A 16,202-nucleotide genomic window follows, 5' to 3' on the forward strand; every position below is an offset into this window, starting at 1 on the left:
TTATCGATAGGCTCTGAGTAGGCCCCCAGATACAATTATTCTCCCACCATGGATCTCCAGTTTATATTAGCAAATTACTAGAGACGATATTACATTAGAGGTCGAAAGCACAGGTCTGTGTTTCCCTATCCCCTGGTTTGATTCTTCAGAATTCTGGGAAATTTGTTTAGGGCAGAGCTTTTGGAATTCCCAGCCAGAAGTGTCCTTGGCTTCCATAAACTATCGTCCTGTATAAATGAATAAATATGAAGGGTAGGAGGACCAGTTTTGAGCATATAAATAGGTGCTGGCAAGCAATGGCCTTTCATGAGTTATTTAAAATATATACATAGAAATTTGAGATATGCCCTTTGTACAATATGTTTAGTTATCCACCCATTCTTACTATCACTTATATTTGTCATTAACGCATTAAGTCTGGTCTTTTTTTAAAAATAATTACCCATGTCAGATTTAGACTGATATGGCACAACCACAGAGAATGAGAAGTTTAAGGTGTTCTAACCCTTTCTGGAGAATCATTATTTTAGGCTGAAAACCTATGCATATGTAAAGCGCTGTTGAACAGAGTTGAACTTAAATGTGAGTAAAGATGGACAGGAATAAGTGCTATATTAGGCCATTGCACTCTTCCTTCTGTTCCATAAATTTATATGAGTCCCCTGATGGGTGAGAAGGGTGGGGTAGAAGTGATGTAATAAATAAATATATACTACTGTCAGAATCCTAAGTTTTTCTACATTTTATAAACAAACTAGGAGTGATGTTATTAAAACTATTATAGCATTTCCTTTCACTGCCTTAAGTAGTCAACTCAGTTTCCTGCTGGCCATCTTCTTTTCAGTTTAACTCTGAAACCATTCCTATGTTTTTAGATTAATTTAGCTATTATTAAATGTATGCAAAAATAACCTATATATTTTAGGGCACTGTTGTCTTGGCTATAATAAATTGCATGAACTCTGTGTATCTTCTCCAGAGTATCGTTAGATCTCCTAAATGTTTGTATACATTTTTTCCAGTTTTCATCTATATTTAAATAGTATGACTTTCTGGTTTCTAGGCATTTAATTGGCTTCTCTGCAATGTCATTCAAACAACATCGCTTCATGATATCCTGTGGCACTTTGTAGCTTCTCTTACCCCTGCCCCTGTCGAGCCAGAAGAAGAAGAGGAGGAGGAGAACAAAGCAAACAAAGAGAATATTGAACAAGTAAATTAAACTGCTTACAGATCTTTTAACATTAATTTTGGTAGTTTCAGTAAAAAACATCTTTAATACATTCCAAAAAAATCTGAATGCATATTTTTAAAACAACTGTACACTTTTTCAGTTAGTGTCCAGCAGTGTACCTTCAATTATTTTAAAAACATATGAATCATTTACTAAATTTCATTTATTTATTTATCGTGTCAGAAGCAAATTGAGAATACAGTTATAATGTATAAAAAAAATAACAAAGTTAAAAACTTGGCATTATACTAAATGCCCTTTGACCAGAAGCTGGCCAGTTGGAGTGCCTGTGGTGTCACTGTAAGAAGTCCCTCCATTGTGCATGTGGCGGGGCTCAGACTGCAATGTAGTAGGTCTTCTCTTCTCCGCACTTGCATGTCATGGACTCCACTTTGTAGCCCCATTTCTTAAGATTGGTTCTGCATCTTGTGGTACCAGAGTGCAATCTGTTCAGCACCTTCTAAGCCGCCCAGTCTTCTGGGCTGAGAAACTGCCCAGGAGGGAGTTTCTCATCCGGTATCAGCCATGGATTGAGGTTCCAGATTTTAAATGCCACTTTTAGACGCTTGCTAGCTGAGGTGTTCCTGCAAGTATATCTGTAGAACTTAGAAAACTATTTCTTGATTTAAGGCATTGGCATGCTGGCTCATATCTGAACAGAGGATGGGGCGGAGGTGTCAATGCCCTGGTCCCTTCATACATCAATTGAATAAATGATTTGCACATAAAGGGTAGTATGTTTTCTTAATATGCTATTTAGAAATTTAAGAAGGCAGATGTTGTTAGATAATCATCAGAAGATTTGCAAATATTTATTTACCTTGAGAGAAATGACTGTTCGTTTAAGACATTCATGGTTTCATTACTGTGTTATATTGACAACAGAACTGTGTTTGCTACATAGTAAGATACCTTGGAAAGCTGCAGCCTTGAAAGTTGGTTAAAAATATAAATATCCATATTCGGTTTTTTAAGGAAAAGGATACCAGAGTCTGTGAGCATCCATTGTCTGACATTGTGATCGCTGGTGAAGCAGCTCATCCTTTACCCCACACTTTCCACCGTCTGCTACAGACAATCTCTGACCTCATGATGTCCCTCCCAGGTGGAAGTTCATTACAGCAGATGGCTCTCAGGTAGGTGTCAGATACAGAAAAAGCATTTGAGTGGGGACAACTATAAAACAAAAAATACGTAAAGCATTTGGACTAGGAAAACTTTAAAATGTTCTTAAGCTTTGATTGTTTTTAAGCAAAAATAAAAATAAATTAAAATTATTCTGCTCTAATTGTAAGTGTCAACTTAATTATCTCTTACATGGACTATGCATTAATTCCATTAAAATTGCTTAATTTGCTTTTCACTTTGCCGGGACATCTGAATGTTAATCTCTCCTCTACCCTCCCCCCTTTAAAAAAACGCTGAGACATATTTCCATCCATGAAAATTTTGAGGTAGATGAGAGGCAAGATCTTCTGTTTCCCTCCCCATACAACCTTACCTTTTCCATGTTCTGTTCGTTTTTCATTTGTTATTATTTCATTTCCCAATCTACATCTTTGGCATAGTCATCTTTAAAAATCAGCAGTGTGATCATATCATGGCAACAAATCATAATGATGGCAGAACTTTTATGATGTTTCACAGCATGATATTCCATTCACATTTTTCAGGAATCACAAGATGTATATGTGTTGCCTTTAAAAAAAAGGCTTCTGTTTTTCAGTTGAGGGAGTCTTATATTTAGCCAATTCTTTTCACTTATTTGGACTACATTAGTTTAGCATCTGCATACACTGCTACAAAAGCTAGTCAATCAATAACATTTGGATGTGATAATCCTTACTATTTGTGTTGGATTTCAGGTAGGTGGGTGTTCAAAGCCATAGGAGTTCTGGCATTGTGATAAATAATTCTCAGTTATCCGTCATCACAAGGCTTCCAAGCTTAATAGTTTCATTGACTCCATAGTGGAGTCGTGTCCGTCTTTTCAGTGTATAAATATGCATTCTCTAGTGGAGGCATGGACAACCTTTGGCCCTCAGGTGTTTTGGACTTCAACTCCCAGAAATCCCAGCCAGCTTACCAGCTGTTAGGAATTGTGGGTGTTGAAGTCCAAAACACCTGGAGGGACGGATGTTGTCCATGCCTGCTCTAGTTAATGCAGATTCCACATGTTGTTGCACTGTACATCCCACTGCCTTTCATTGCAGGCTTATTTGATCAAGGCTACTGAGAGTTTCAGTCTTAAAAATATCTTAAGGGCTCCATAATTTCCATCTTTGTACTAGTACTTTAGTTGCCTGATCATAAAATCATAAGTCTTGTACTTTGCTTGCTTTTCAGATGCTGGAGCCTCAAATTCAAGCAATCTGACCATCAGTTTCTGCATCAGAGTAATGTATTTCACCACATTAATAACATTCTGTCCAAGTCTGATGATGGAGATAGTGAAGAGAGCTTTAGTATCAGCATCCAGTCTGGTTTTGAAGCTATAAGTCAGGCAAGTTTTATCTTCAGTTAATCAGAAAAACATCATGAGTATAAATGGAATTGAGATATTTCCCTGAAATGTTTTGTTTCTATCAGTGAATGAGGGACTAATACTATTAAATTTAGATTTATATTTTAGTGATATTTATATAATTATATGTCTCATTTGTAAGGACTTACTAAGAGAATGTTCAGATTGTGCTTTGTAGGCCAATAACTTCAAATAAATTTGACATGTCACATAATCTTTACACCAGAACTACATTTTTTAGAACTGAAAATATATTCCAAGGTTCAGAATAGTTTTACAAACAAAATGCTGACTTTCATTAAAATGGACAGATGAGAGAGATATGATATTTGAGAAAAACTAATGTTTCCCTTTATTTTCTTGTGTTTCCTTTGTTTATGTTTACTCTCTCATTTTAGTACTTAATTGAACCTGTTGGTATCCAGGAGCCAATATTTGTTTCCATGTTGTTACTGAATTTTCTCTAAAGCATCTTTTTTTAAAAAACAGGAATCATGTATAGTAATTTGTCTAAAAGACTTAACCAGCATTGTTGATATTAAAACATCAAGCCGACCAGCTATGATTGGAAGCTTAACTGATGGATCAACAGAAACCTTCTGGGAATCGGGTGATGAGGATAAGAATAAAACAAAAAACATCACAATAAATTGTGTCAAAGGAATTAATGCTCGCTATGTGTCTGTCCATGTTGATAACTCAAGAGATCTTGGGGTAAGAGTTAAAACTCATTATGTGAAATTTGCTCAAATATACTTAACAGAATGTTGGGCTTGTTTACAATTGTAGAGGTTGAATTTATAAACAGATTATAAGCTTAGTAATTCACTACTAGCCAATGGCCCAGGAAATGATGTTCCAGATATCAGACTGCAGAGATAGACCAGGTTCAAGAAGAATGCAGACAACATGTACAAATGACAGCTTCAAATGATTCACACAGATTTTTTAAAAAAATCTTAGATAAGTACTTTGTTCCTGGAAGATATTTTTGGCTTTCCCCCCCTTAAACAGTGGTATTGGTGGTATAAACAGAATTATAACAGAAATCTTTTTGCTTCATTTTGTCATCTGCAGAACAAAGTGACTTCAATGACCTTTTTAACAGGAAAAGCAGTAGAAGATCTTTGTAGAATAAAACAGGTAAATAGCTCCTCTCATTATTATGAACATAATATATTTTGATTTGTGGACCCAGCAGCCAGTTTGAGGCTACATGTTTAGCAAAAAAAATAAACCTTTTATTTAAATATAGCAGGCATGGGCAAACTTCGTCCATCCAGGTGTTTTGGACTTCAACTCCCACAATTCCTAGCAGCCAGTAGGGTTTTAGGAATTGTGGGAGTTGAAGTCCAAAACACCTGGATGGACAAAGTTTGCCCATGCCTGAAATAGAGAAAGCCACAACTCGAATGACAGACTGCAGTTGTAATCAAGTGGCTCTATCCAACATGAGATTTCTGAGTGTTTATTCCATCTCCCTCCTCCATCTATGTTGTCAAAGATTCCACAACCATCCAGAATAGTTTCTTCTCCACGATGCCCACGTTGTGGCGGTTTTATGCTCGCTGTTAGCTCTGCCCTTCCAAGCACGTCAGACTGTATAATTTTGTGTGTGTGTCGGGAGCAACTTGAGAAACTGCAAGTCACTTCTGGTGTGAGAGAATTGGCCTTCTGCAAGGACGTTGCCCAGGGGTATGTTTTGATGTTTTACCATCCTGTGGCTTCTCTCATATCGCTGCATGGGGAGCTGGAACTGACAGAGGGAGCTCACCCACTCTCCCCGGATTCGAACCACTGACCTGTTGGTCAACAGTCCTGCCAGCACAAGGATTTAACTGTATGATAGTGACCACAGTGAGTCCCAAGATCTGGGCTAGCCCGTTAAATGATCCTCAGGTTGTTCTTGACAAACTGGATATTCAGGGCATTCAGTGGACCTGAGTCAACGATTTGCTCAATTCCCATTGGAGAATCCCACAACCTTCCTTTCTGCTTAAGCCATGTGATCTTCATGAGGTTTTCCAAGCCAAGAAAAAATCCACTAGATGCTGTAGTGAGGGAAGGAATTTATATGGATATGAGGGAAGTGTCTCCTTGCTCCTGAGCCCTACTCCTGCATGACAAATAGGTATGCTTGGCCATTCCATACCAGAACTTGCAGAAACTGTGGGTTTCCAGGAAAAATAAACAACATCACCATCCGGAAAATCACATCTATCTTTACTTTGCCCACAGTCACAGCCTACAAATTAGTTTTGCTGATGAGCCAGACAACACACCTGATTCGGAATAGTTAACATTCCATGTCAAGGACTAGTTTTACAAATTAATTTCTATAAATAAGGACTAGTCCTCTGCTGCCAGTCTAGTTTCCAAAGGATTGCATGCCCAGTTTTGCTGACCTCTTAGTGGAGGATCATTTGATGGCTGAGAATGGAAGGTGTTTCCATGGTCAAACATCAAAAGCATTATGTTCACTCTGGTTTTCTTTTTTTAACATTTAGGAATGCCAGTGCATGTAGGTTTGATCGCCTTTCCACCCATTTTCTTCAGGTTTAATGCTTGAATGTTTTAAATTTTGTGTGCTTGATTAAATTGCCTCTTATTTGTCACAACTTAGTTGGTAGGTTATCAGGATGGTTCTACTTTGGGAGAGGATAAGTGGTTATAGGAAATTGTCCCCTGCATTTGGAGATTTTGGGAGTGCACAGTACCAGGGTCAGGCCCAGCCCAGGGCTGTTGGACTAGCACCGTGCCCAGGTGATCAAGAAAATCACATAGTGATTCCATGGTGGTCCACCAGTAGGCAGGCTAAAGGAAGTGGGTATCATATCAGATAACATGATATTTGGATGTTTTAAACTACACGGCTGTGCAGCCATAGTTTTTAAATAATGGCCTTTTTTCTCTAATAAAGTTATTCTAGTCTATGTTTCTCCTCTATCCTTACCCACCATTCACTGACTGCAACCACATTAATGAATGTTGATGCTCTGATGTTTCCTCAGTTTCCACTTTCCAGTGAAACTCACTGAATCACTTTCTCCTACATAATTCTTTCTTTGTATTCCTGTGCTCTAGGTTGATTTAGATTCAAGACATATTGGCTGGGTAACAAGCGAACTTCCTGGTGGAGATAACCATATCATCAAAATTGAATTGAAGGGGCCAGAGAATACCCTTAGGGTGAGGCAGGTGAAAGTGCTCGGATGGAAGGATGGTGAAAGCATCAAAATAGCAGGACAGATCTCAGCAAGTGTAGCTCAGCAAAGGAACTGCGAAGCTGAGACACTGAGAGTCTTTAGACTCATTACATCTCAGGTGAGACATATAAGACTCCGTAAAACTTCATTCTAAGCAGTATAAACAAAAGATTTGTTTCTTTTATTTCATCTAATTCTATTTTATTTCATTTATTTATTAATACTTGAGATCCTAAAATTTTAAAGTAGCATACATTAATTAAACATAAGCAAACATGATGTGGGAGAATGTGCTTTCAAGTTGTCCGTTGACTTATGGCAACTTGTGAATTTTATAGTGTTTTCCTAGGCAAGGAATACTCAAGGTGATTTTTCCAATTCCTTTCTCTGACATACAGCCTACAGCACCTGGTATTTGTTGGTAGTCTCTCATCCAAGTATAAATCCTTACCCTTGTTACCTTCTCAGATCAACTGTTTTTAGGGTATTTAGATTCCAATACATTAACATTGATTCTTTATATGCTTCATAAAATAGATTTTGAGTTGGACTAAACAGGGAAAGCTTATAGAAATAAGTATGTTTTAACATTTTTATAATGCTAACAATATTTACAGCACATTAATTTTTTCTGAAGAGAGCATTGCATCTATTGGATACCACCACCTTAAATGTGGCAATTAAAATGATTGAAGTAGACTTCAGCAGAATTTGGCACTACCAAAAGGGCTTTTCCAGAAAATAACTTCAAAGACTGGATTAATTTATAGAGAGGAGGGCAGTCTTTCATGTAATCAGTAATTAATATCACACTTGAATGGGAAGATTGGCTGTGTGTCTGATGGTGCCTGTATACTTTTAGGTTGAACAAATCTGGTGTTATTTTGGTGAGATACTACCTGATAATTTTTTTTATTTTTGATGTTTCCATGCCATTTTCTTAAATAAAGAAGGGGTAGCAGTCGTAGTTAGCAAAATTTAAATTAATTCACATACTGATATAAGGTATTGGATCCAAATGTTTTGGTTATGGTAGATTTTTTTGAAACCAGTGGGGTTTAAGTTCATAATTACTTGATTTCAACAGGATTACTTTAAGTGTGATTTAATGTTGGATCCAGTTTCATTTATGTAACCTATTGTGAACTCCTTAGAGAAAATATTGGATACAAATTTAATAGTGTGAAAAACTTAAACTTCCTGCTTCATATATTAGCAATATATAAAGATATTTTGTACAACTAAATATTGGTTTGCAGGTAGTTATAAAAAGACCAAAATAAAATAACTCTGTTCAGAATTTCTCCTTTAATTCTATATTTTTCACATTTTAAAACAAATGCCTCTTTGTACTTCTGGTGGGGTTTTTTTGTAGAAGATCTGCTTTATTAGATCATTAATTATTAGTTTTAGAATATTGTTTTTCGGCAGCTACTGGCATATGCAAACTGCAAATAAACATTTAAAAGCAATCCTGCCTTTATTTGCTGATAGCATTGGAACCATTTGATTTATGATAACAGGAGACAATTTATTTTTAACATTTTCCACATCATATGTGATATGTTTGCAAGGCTCAATACCAGTAAAAATTCTCTTATTTATCCCTTAAAGTTAGGATTCAGACAGATATTGCACTGCAAATTGCACACACTAATATTTTAAAATCGTTAACATGTTCCAGGCTTGTGGATTTTCCTCAGTCCTGTTATCTTATTTCTTTCCCCCCTCCAGAAGACTCAGAATGGTTTATTTACTCATGGTAGCCTTAGCTGACTTGGCTGTTTCATTCCATATGTACAGATTGTTGATCCCGGATTAAAAGTTTGCTGAAACGTATTGACTGAATCTGTCCACATTCCTTTGATGTTAGATTATTTCTTACATTATTGTTACAGTATTTCTTTAATGTTCTCTTAACAGGTCTTTGGAAAACTCATATCTGGAGATGCAGAGCCAACACCAGAACAAGAAGAAAAAGCTTTGTTGTCTTCACCTGAAGGAGAAGAAAAAGTACACAATGTATTTATTTGTATTCCATAATTTCTATGATTCTGAAAATATAATTCTAGTAATTTTATCAACTTGTTATTGTTTTATCAATTTGTTATTGCTTTGTCAGATTGTATTCCTCTTAATCAGATATGGAGTCTTTGGATATTTGTTTGAATTACTTCTACCAATAGTCAAATTACAGGTGGCAGGATTCATAGAAAGATATTTATTTCAGAAAATTTTATTCAAATTTTTTGAAAACACTGCATAGCCATGCTGCCACTGTAGTATCTTCTGCTCAGCAGCTGCTACATAAGAGCCATGTCAGTCCCTTTTTATTTTGAAAATAAATTTAATTTAGCTCAGTAGATAAGGTTCTCTACTGTAACATTGATCAGTATTGTCTGGAGTATTAAATGCTCAGAACAATATCAGTAGTGTAAGAGTATTCATCTCTGTTAAAAATGCCTTTTTAAAAGGCAGAAATATGTTTAATGTATATATTTTTCAGTTGTTTCAGCGTGGTTTAAATCTTCCGTTTTGTAAAAGGTATTCTTCTTAACAAAATTACTCTAAAATTCTGATGGCATCTTGTTAAAAAATCAAAATGCGAAATTTGATATTCTCTCATCAAACATAAACATTTCCCTTTAAAGGCTACTTCAGATGCAGACTTGAAAGAGCACATGGTTGGAATCATATTCAGCAGAAGCAAACTGACCAATTTGCAAAAACAGGTTTGTTTACTTAATAACCTTCTCCTGTGCTAGATATTGTACACAGACTTGTATGTGTAGTCTCTAGGATACAAGGAGAGGAAGTCCGGCAATCGAAGACATTGAGGAAAGGAGGTCAATGTGTGTTAGTATTAAAATTAGCATTATGTTTAATGTTACCAGATGCATTTCTCCCATCTCATTACAACTTTTAAAAAACTCCACAGTATGCTTAATTTCCAGTGAAGGGAAGAAGACCACATATTCCTTGGACCAAGAAACATAAATGAGTGTGTAAACCCTGCTTGTATGTTTTAAATGATTATCGTATATACTTGAATATAAGCCGAGTTTTTCAGCCCTTTTTTAAGGCTGAAAAAGGCCCCCTTGGATTATACTCTGGTGAGGGTCCTGTGGGAAGGTGTGGGACTTTTAGCCCCATGCCTTCTGTCCAGAACTCACCTCTCCGCTCAGCAACCTTGCTCTCCTTTCTTTCCTCCCTGCCCCGCATGCCCTTTTCCTCCCTCTCCCTGCTGCTGCCTGGGGTCCCACCCTTGCCTGCCTTCTTTCCTTCCTGCCTGCCTTCAGTCCTGGCTGGGAGATCTGCTCTGTTGCTTCCCTCTATCTATCTCTCCCCTTGATTCCTGGCTTCAGTCCTGGCAGGGAGATCTGCTCCATTGCTTTTCCTCTCTGGACTGGCTTCCTCCCTCCTTCCCTCCCTCCCTCTCCCCCCCTCCCTCCTTGATTCCTGGCTGGGAGATATTCTCCATTGCTTCTCCTCTCTGGTCTGGCTTTTACTCTCTCTCTCTCTCTCTCAATCATTCTCCTTGATTCCTGGCTTCAGTCCCAGCTGGGAGATGTGCTCTGTTGCTTTCCTCTGGTCTGGCTTCCTCTCTCTCTCTCTCCCCTCCCTCCCCCCCCCCCTCTCTCTCTCCTTCCTGGCTTCAGTCCTGGCTGGGAGGTCTGCTCCCTTGCTTCCCTCTCTGGTTTGGCTTTCCCTCCCTCTCTGTCTATTTTTATCTATTTTTAATATTAATTTTGAAATTTATCAGTAGCTGCTGCATTTCCCAGCCTCGGCTTATACTCGAGTCAATATGTTCTCCCAGTTTTTTTGAAGTAAAATTAGGTGCCTCGGCTTATATTTGGGTCGGCTTATACTCGAGTATATATGGTATATGGTTGTAACCATCCAACAGGAGTTGGCCTTAAAATACTGAAAAGGAATATTACTTAAATCTAGTGCTGACAAATTTTCTTGTAACAGATAGGAGTGCAGGAGGGGATAAGCACAGTTTAGAAGCAACTATTTATGGGGTTTTTCTCCCCAAAAAGATATTTTTTAGAAATAGCATTTGAAAGTACCACCTTGTATATATGCATGTAGTATTTGTACACATGCATTAAATGCATTGTGACATACAACAGCAATGGTCCGTTCTACCATAGAGAGAACATGCATCTTTATACATTTTGTACTCTTCTTTTCCTCATTCAACTGTTGGATTATTTGGGCAGAGTTGAGTCATATGTTCATATCAGTGATGGAAAATGGTGAAAAGGATCAAGCAGCCTAAGCTTGATTTCACACCAATTGTACACCAAAGCACAGTGTGAATGAGTTAATTCTGCTATTTTGAGCATCATATTTCCCTCAATGACTTAAAGGAATAACTGTGAATACAATTCGCTGATGAAATTACAACTGCATTACAGTTAAGAGTCACTCTAGAGGGCTGATTAAAAAGAGTTACAAATTAACTTTGCTTTTAATTACCTTGGAGTCAGAATGTGGTTCAATTTTGATTAGTTTTGACTCTGTGCTCCTGTTTGTTTGCTTTGGTTAGGTTTGTGCTCATATCGTACAGGCTATCCGAATGGAAGCCACTCGTGTGCGTGAAGAATGGGAACACGCCATTTCTAGCAAGGAGAATGCTAACTCTCAGCCCAGTGATGAAGATGCATCCTCTGATGCCTATTGCTTTGAACTGCTCTCTATGGTGCTGGCACTGAGCGGTTCCAATGTTGGGCGTCAGTACTTGGCTCAGCAGCTGACTTTGCTTCAGGATCTCTTCTCACTGCTCCACACGGCTTCTCCCAGGGTGCAGAGGCAGGTTAGTTCAGAGGAAAGCCCTTTGTATTCCATTTAAAAGCACCACAGTCAAATTCCCGTACTTCCCACTTGCAATCGAAATTACTGTAAGACATAATACATCCATTAAATATAATTGTGGAAAAGTTAGCTATCTTTTTGAATGCTTCTTCTAGGTAACATCCTTACTAAGACGTGTGCTGCCAGAAGTCACTCCTAGTCGCTTGGCTAGTATCATAGGGGTAAAGGCACTACCTCCTGCAGATATAAGTGATATCATTCATTCAACAGAGAAGGGAGATTGGAACAAATTGGGTATCCTTGACATGTTTCTTGGATGTATTGCCAAAGCACTCACTGTACAGCTAAAGGCCAAAGGAACTACTATAACTGGGACAGCGGGTACTGCAGCTGGCAAAGGAGTAACTACAGTTACATTGCCAATGATTTTCAATTCCAGGTTAGTAGAAGTTGTACTATTTCAACATTTCACACTTAGAAGTACAATTTTGATTTTACTAAATAGTAAAACCGCTCTTTTTTTTTTTTAACTTTCATATTAATGCTGTTTTTAAAGCTTTTCAAATGCATATTACTTTCAGTTGCATTTTCATTTTTTCATTGGATCTGGTTATATTTTCTCTTTCTAGTTATCTGAGAAGAGGTGAAAGCCATTGGTGGATGAAAGGTTCAACCCCAACACAGATTTCAGAGATCATTATTAAGCTCATAAAAGACATGGCAGCTGTAAGCTTTCAGCATTTTACTGGTTTTTTTTGCTCTGTTGTACTCTGAACACTGATGCAATACAAAAGAGTGTTTTCTTTATGAAGGAGTTGAGATTATGAAATAAAGAAAACAGAAGCCATTATATTCTGCACTGAACATTTTTAAGTTCAGGTTTATTGGTTCTTCAAGAAGTAACTGAAAAGTGCCAGATGGATATTTATAAAATCAGTGGCTAAGAATTATGTGTGGGGGGTTTTTGCCATGGAAGAATAGTAGGTGTATAAGTATATGCTCATAGAATAATGTTATTGTCAGTCAAGATACTTGTTATTTTGTATGTCTCAGTTGCTCAGAGAAAGCGAAAGCAATCTTGCAGTCTATGATTCTGTGCTAAATTGGCCTGTGAAGCTTTCTCTCTTCTGTACAAAATGAACTTTGAATCAAACATTTCAGAAATAATAACTTCTCTCTTGGTTATCTGCCAAGCAGTATTTGTATAATTATGCTAGATTCCGGTGCGTTTTGCAAACTTTCAAAGAAGGAAACTCCAAGAGTATCTTTATTTTTCCCTTCTCCATTTCCCCTTTCTGCTACCTTTGTGGCCTGTTTGCTTTCCCAGGTTTTCTGCCCCAGGGATCATAGTAAATCAGATATCAAAGTGAGAATGTGATGCAGCCACAGTGCTACATAGTTGGTTGAATTTGACTATAAGACAACATCATTAAGAGAAAACAATGCTGAAGCTTTACCTTCAAGAGAAAGGAAAAATGAAAAGTGGATCTATGGCTGAAACAGTTGCATTACTTAAATAGCCAGGATGCTCCCCGTCTTTGTTGTAGAACAAGGGCTGCATCCATGGGCTTCTTTCTAGAACTTCGAAGATAGTTGATATCCAGATGGTGGACGTCTTGCTTTTCTTTTAAAAGCATAACTCCATATAGGGAAATAGATAAAACATATCTTTTTAAATGTTTAGTCTTCTGGGAGACATTGACTTCATTCAGCCAGGACCAGGCTGGCAGCAATTAACCAGAGGATTATTTCATTAGTTGCCCCTAAATTGTAGAATGACTTACCAGAAGAGCGGTAACACCTAGATTCAGTGTTGCCATTTAAAGCAGCATCAAAGACAAATTTCTTCTGGCAGGCTTATTCAGATGGTTTTAAATTATGAATGTATTGCTTTTAAATCTATATTCTTTTTAATAATTAATATTTTATTAAATATGATCCGAATTTAAGCTGTTTGGCCAGAAATGGAAAAGAATAGCACAGGATCATGTATTTTGACAAATGGTAGATTTGTGTGAAGTCCAAAGGGTGGATCGAGGACAAATCGAACAAAGAAATAAAGGAAAATTCTTTTTATTCTGATGTTCCACTCTTTTATTATGCATTTTAGTTTATGTTAGCCTTCTTTATGTTAGCCTTTAGTTTATGTTCCTTCTTTGGAGGCTCTTAAGCAGAGGCTGGATGTCCATCTGTCGGGGGTGCTTTGAATGTGATTTTCCTGCTTCTTGGCAGGGGGTTGGACTGGATGGCCCGTAAGGTCTCTTCCAACTCTATGATTCTATGATTCTGTTAGCCACAGTTAGTCAATTGTGTCTCTTTCTTGCTGTATTTTAATCCCTTGTGCCTCTGTCTCAATCCATAGGTAGGGGTTGGTAAAAATAGTTATAACAGTAGCAACAGTAATGATTACTACTATCTTTAATCTAATATAAAATCAATGTTTGGGTGGAAAATCTCAGCAGAATTCACAATAAAATTCATCAGATTTTCATGATCCTTGTTTCTGCATGATGCATTCACATTAATAAATCAATACGAATAATCATAGCTTAAGTTTTCCCTTTCATAGGGTCACTTGTCTGAAGCTTGGTCTCGTGTAACAAAAAATGCTATTGCAGAAACAATCATTGCTTTGACCAAAATGGAAGAGGAATTTAGGTCACCAGTGCGGTGTATTGCAACTACTCGGGTAAGCAAGTTTTTTCATCCAGTGTGTATTATATTTATCTCTGCTTGCTTGCACATAGATATGTCTGTTTTGTGGGGGGGGGGGGGGGGGGTTGGTAATGGTAAAAGAAAACAGTACTTTCTTGGCTGCCCACACTACCAGTGTGTCAGCTTTCAAGTAGACTGTAGCCCATGTTCAATCAGATTCAAAGTCTTTGGCCAACTTTGCTCTATTCCAGGCCTGCATAACCCGTGGCCCTCCAGCTGTTTGGACCTCCTAGCCAGCTTATCCAGTAGTCAGGAAATCTGGGAGCTGAAGTTCCAAACAGCTGGAGAGCTCACTGGCAGACCAGGGAACTGTTGTTTTCCAAACTCTTTATCTTTTAGCTGGTGAGCCCAATCCATTTACATTCCAATATACAGTGTTCCTTCACTACTTCGTGGTTCGCTTTTCGCTTTTCACTCCCTCACTGTTTCGCGGTTTTTTTCTGAGCGGTGGCACCTGCCAGTTTCCCTTTTGCACATGCGCTCCCGCTCGTCAGCGTCCAGTCAGGCCACTCTGAATGCCGACGAGAGGGAGGCGCATGCGCAAAAGGGAAACTGGCAGGCGCTGGAGAGGAGGGTGCCAAGAAGAAGCACAGGAAGAAGGCTTGCGAAGGGGAGAAACTACCTACCAATATAATATGAAAATATTAAATATATAATATAATGTGTAAATATTAAAATAAATATAGTGTCCCTACTTCGTGGATTTTCACTTATTGCGGGTGGTCCTGGACCATAACCCTTGCAATAAGCGAACACTGTATATTGTAAGATTATCTGTTTTGTATGTCGTAGTGGTGTGATTATGCCATTCTGTGAGATATATGTTTTTAACAATATTTAAAATATAATTCCAATTACCTGACAGTGAAAAATTAGCAACCATTCTCCCAAAACATCTTCTCTCATTAGGAACAGTAAACATTTGAAAAAAAGAGATAACCCTGTAATCACAGAGTTTAAAGCCTCTGCATTGTAAATACTCTCAATTCTACAATAATGTGTCTGATCATGTGCGTATGAGGTGCAAAATATGCCAGATATTTGTAGTGTGTTTGTTATTGTGGCATTTTATATAGAAAAAACAGCCAATACATTTCCAACGTGTTTAATTTCTTACCCCACCAATGAATTGCTGTGTTTGATGTGCTAAGATAGTTCTTTCTGTCTGAGTTATATGAAATCCTGTATATAAACTGTCATTATAATAGGATTGACCAGATAATGTAGACTTACATATGTGTGGTCTTGCCATTTTTAATAGCTCTGGTTAGCTCTGGCATCCCTTTGTGTGCTTGATCAGGACCATGTAGACAGACTTTCCTCTGGAAGATGGATGGGAAAGGATGGACAGCAAAAACAGATGGTAAGGAATGGACAGAAAGGAGTCTCTCAAGTCATTTTCTTCTCAAGCCTTTGATTTAATTCAACTTAACTTCCAGAACTTCTGCTTCCCCCAGCCACAGTCTTCCGTTTTAAAGTTCTGAAAAATAACAAATGACAGATACAAATTGTTGACACTTTTTCTAAAGATAGATTAAGACTGGAAGTGTTGTATTGTATCACAACCTCTGAGGATGCCTGCCAAAGATGTAAGCAAAATGTCAGGAGAGAATGCTTCTGTAACATGGCCATACAGCCCAGAAAACTCACAACAACCCAACTGTATTGGTTGTTTGAAACGGTTTTGCTGAAAATATTCATG

General features: G+C 37.7%; 1 protein-coding gene across 13 annotated transcripts in view; it reads left to right on the forward strand.

Moving 5' to 3' along the window:
* mycbp2 (MYC binding protein 2) overlaps nt 1-16,202 on the forward strand; it is a 207,433-nt gene that overhangs the window by 178,506 nt on the left and 12,725 nt on the right. For 10 of the 13 annotated variants that reach the window (XM_062975545.1, XM_062975549.1, XM_062975547.1 and 7 more), the window contains 13 exons: nt 1,064-1,213; nt 2,210-2,370; nt 3,581-3,737; nt 4,248-4,472; nt 4,836-4,901; nt 6,843-7,082; nt 8,888-8,986; nt 9,616-9,696; nt 11,520-11,786; nt 11,941-12,224; nt 12,415-12,511; nt 14,355-14,474; nt 15,762-15,863. In XM_062975545.1, coding sequence (XP_062831615.1) covers nt 1,064-1,213; nt 2,210-2,370; nt 3,581-3,737; nt 4,248-4,472; nt 4,836-4,901; nt 6,843-7,082; nt 8,888-8,986; nt 9,616-9,696; nt 11,520-11,786; nt 11,941-12,224; nt 12,415-12,511; nt 14,355-14,474; nt 15,762-15,863 — 2,049 coding nt within the window. The remainder of the gene's footprint in view (nt 1-1,063; nt 1,214-2,209; nt 2,371-3,580; nt 3,738-4,247; nt 4,473-4,835; nt 4,902-6,842; nt 7,083-8,887; nt 8,987-9,615; nt 9,697-11,519; nt 11,787-11,940; nt 12,225-12,414; nt 12,512-14,354; nt 14,475-15,761; nt 15,864-16,202) is intronic. The other 3 variants (XM_062975546.1, XM_062975557.1, XM_062975558.1) reach the window with 1 other exon arrangement.

Source organism: Anolis carolinensis, chromosome 3 (assembly GCF_035594765.1).
Source record: "Anolis carolinensis isolate JA03-04 chromosome 3, rAnoCar3.1.pri, whole genome shotgun sequence".
Taxonomy (NCBI): domain Eukaryota; kingdom Metazoa; phylum Chordata; class Lepidosauria; order Squamata; family Dactyloidae; genus Anolis; species Anolis carolinensis.